Source organism: Tricharina praecox, assembly GCF_024521635.1.
Source record: "Tricharina praecox strain CBS 144465 chromosome Unknown BZA05scaffold_2, whole genome shotgun sequence".
Lineage (NCBI taxonomy): Eukaryota > Fungi > Ascomycota > Pezizomycetes > Pezizales > Pyronemataceae > Tricharina > Tricharina praecox.
Window position 1 is genome coordinate 2,071,382 of NW_026250404.1, and position 3,576 is coordinate 2,074,957.

The 3,576-nt window shown below is 55.1% G+C and overlaps 1 protein-coding gene across 1 annotated transcript; it reads left to right on the forward strand.

Annotated features, from left to right (window-relative positions):
• Nucleotides 1-282: 282 nt before the first annotated feature.
• BZA05DRAFT_441331 (uncharacterized protein) lies at nucleotides 283-2,891 on the forward strand (the record flags this gene model as incomplete). The annotated part of the gene is made up of 2 exons (XM_051486655.1): nucleotides 283-1,412; nucleotides 1,484-2,891. The coding sequence occupies 2 exons, from the start codon at nucleotides 283-285 to the stop codon at nucleotides 2,889-2,891; spliced, it is 2,538 nt and encodes an 845-aa protein (XP_051343797.1).
• Nucleotides 2,892-3,576: the final 685 nt, after the last annotated feature.

Genomic DNA, 3,576 nt, shown 5'->3' on the forward strand with positions numbered 1-3,576 from the left:
TCTGCCATCGACCATCTGCCAGGGAAGGAGACGAACGGGGCGGTCTTCCTTTTTAATTGTGTTGCCGCAGTACAAAACACCGGGAAAACGACTTGCCATCTCACAGAGGCCTTCCCATTCTATTCCATCTTGTTTATCAACAAGCTTCACGACGACAACAACAATAACAACAACCATAGCCACAACGACAACAACAACAACAACAACAACAACAACAACAACAACAACACGGAAAGGAAGATCAGCCCCTACAGCTAGTTAGCCAGCGCAGCAGAACCTACCATGAGAATTGGTAGCCTTCTCAACGATGGGCCCCCCTCGCCGACGGGCATCACTGCTCCCGCCACAGATTCTGCCACGCCTCACCCTCCATCGACCACCACTTCTTCCTCCTCCTCCTCCCACCAAACTGGTGCTAGGAATCCCGAGCCACGTCGGCTCGTGGGTCAAGCCACTGGCCTTATTAAGGAGCCTCTCGTCCACCATGGTAACGGTACAACATCGATACCATCTTCGACGTCCTCGCCTGTGCCAGCTTCGTCCTCAAACCCCCACATGATGTCGAACCTGCCGTATTCGCCATACCAACAGGCTCCGACTGTGTATCGTGAGCACACTGCGTCTTCCCGAAGTCCGTACAGTGAACCTTCCATCGCCGCTTCGACGGCGGCTGCTGGCTCACTGGAGAAATCCATGCTGCAGCAACACCAGCCCAACAGTACGTGGTTCGGGGGAAAGGCTATTGCGAGTGGTGGTGGTACGACTTCAGCAGCCCCGACCTTTCTTGGCCATGGCAACAGAGACCAGCAACAACCACAGCAACAACAACAGCAGCAACAACAGCATCAGCAACAACAGCATCAGCATCAGCATCAGCAACAACAGCATCAGCATCAGCAACAACACCACCAGCAGCAACAGTCACTGCCTCGTCAACAGCAACAGAGGGCATTGCCGCCCTTCACATCTTTCGTAAACATGCAGCAACAACAGCCGGCAATGCCGGTCGAAGGCTCGATATCTCCACGGTCAACTGCTCACCAACCACCCCATGGTGGCCAGGGAACTGGTGGAGCCGGAAGCACGAGTTACTTCCCCAGCACCTCGTACGCGCCGCAATACGCTCAATCGAGACCCAGGTCGTATGGTCAGCCTCAATATCAACCACAACACCAACCCCCGATACATGCGTACGCACCACCAACCGGCCAGTCCTCCGGGAGTGGCGGTGGGACCGCCGATCCATTGATGCGGTTTGCCGATGTAGCGATGGAGAATGCTACGCTTGGAGGTCGTCGGAGCCTCGAGGAGGTACTGGCAGTGGAGGTGCTCACGGGGCGGGGTGTAGTTGGGGGATGCATTGATGAGGGACGGAAGCAACGGGGTGGAAGGAATTCCAGCATCAATATAGAGTACGGTTCAGCTTTTTTCTTCTTTTTTGTTTGCACGTTCTGTTCCGACCTTGCTGACGAGCGTTGTACAGTCCGGCATTGAGGATGGCTACCACTCAAGAGGCACGCACTTCATCAATGGCAACGCAGACAGTAGATGATGCACCGCTGTTCCGTCCATCGCCGGAGCCCTCAACGCCCACCGGCTCATCATCGTCCGGAACAATCGTTGAAGCCCCCACACTGGCCAATAGACCGCCAGCAGTTGGCGGTAGTAGTTCGTCAGCCACCCACGAGTTCCTGAACGAAGAGCCAAAATGCTCTTACTGCGCCGGCTGCATGACGGAATCCCCGCTCCGAAAAGTGGTCTCTCACATTTTCGGCCGGAACAAACTCTCGACGCGGCAAATCCCCAAGAACGTGTGGGTCTACTACTGCCGAAAACATTACCAACGATCACGATACCGGAACCCTCGGGGCTTCGCCAGACAACAAGTACAGCTGGTCCGACGGCAGTGTGAGCGGCTGGAGCAGTGGGGCGGCGTCAGACAGTGGGTGATCAAGGTCCGTCGACGGGAGGAGCTGAGGATGAACCGGGAGGGTGACAACGCAGAGGATATCGACGACGTCGAGGATATCGAGGGTGATGATGGTGCCGCGGTGGTGGTGGACGACGAGATGGACGGCAACAGCGAGCTCGTGGTCAGCGGCGAGAGCAGCCGACGCTCCTCGACCGCCACACCTACACGACGAAGAAGCTCCGCCGGTGGTGGCTCGAACTGGCTCATGAAGTACACTGGCCCCGAGAGGACGATCGAAGACGTCTATAAGCTCTTGGATAAAATCGAAGTCGAGGTGCAGCAGAACGGCGGGAAGTTCCCCGACGTCGAATTACTGCCGAACGTGGACTTGGCACTGGCGGTATCGATAGGCGTCAAAAATAAGCCACACTCGGACGGGGACACTGGCGACGATGATGGCGGGCAGGACGCGGCGGGTGGCCAGAGTGGTGGGTCACCCAGGTCCCGGAAGAGACATCGTGCACCTACCGATGGCGGCACTCGCGACAGCAACAGCGGTATGGCCAGCAAAAAGGCCCGAGGATCGGACAAGCGAGGGGGAGCAGCAGACAAGGAACGAGCTTCGGATGCCGATTCGAACTATTCCATCAGTCCCCGAACCCGCACGCCCACATCCATGGATCCCTTCACCCAACACGGCTACGACCGCTCTTTCAGCAGCAGTAACGAATACCAATCGCCCCCTCTGCTAGGAGATACCAGCCACTCACCCTCGTCCGACGATAGTCACGGCTCCTCGTCCTGGGGTGGGAGAAACGCAAATAGCCCCCCATTCCCACACCAGTATCACCACCACCATCACCAACGCGGCGAATACATAATGCGCTCATTGGCGTCCCCCCATCAACAGCCGTCCACATCGAGTGGACCGCAACAATTGGACCTAAGGACGTTTGGAGGATCGCTGACGGCCGTTTGAGTGAGACGTGCATACACAGTTCGATATCATTCTTGCTTTTGTATTCTTTTTTTTTACAGTTCTTTCCTTACCTCCCATTTCATGAAAAGCCAAACATCGGATCATTTTCTTTCTCTCTTTTTCCATTCGGCCATTGACAGTAGTACAAGCACGAGTATATCACGGCGTTTTTTCTTCTTTTTCTTTTTCTTCTCCTTGTTCTTCCTTCCATTTATTTCTTTCTTTCCATGTCATATTCGCCTGCATTCTCTATTTTCTTTCCGCATTTCCTTTCCGTATTAAGACAAGCAGGATAGCAAACCATGGTTGAAGGTGTTTTTTTTGTGGGGGGCAGCATACTAGGTTGGGTCGGCCTGGTCGGCCTGGTGGGTCTGGTGGGTGGCGGTGGGGTGCGGTGGGCGAGGGGGGCTCTCTTTTGTTTGGTTTGGTTCGGTTGGGGGTATTAAACATTACAACGATCATGCACGCGCATACTTTACTTACATCTTACTTAAACAACAACAATTTCTGTCTGGGGCGGGGATGGGGATGGGGATGGGGAGGGGAGGTGGTGGTTGGGAGGAAGAGGGTGAGGGTGAGGGTGAGGGTGAGAGGGTGAGAGGGGCGAGCGGGCGGGGGAGAGAGGAGAGAGCAATTGATACAATTGATATGATCTTTTTTTTGTTGCGGAATTTTGATGACACCT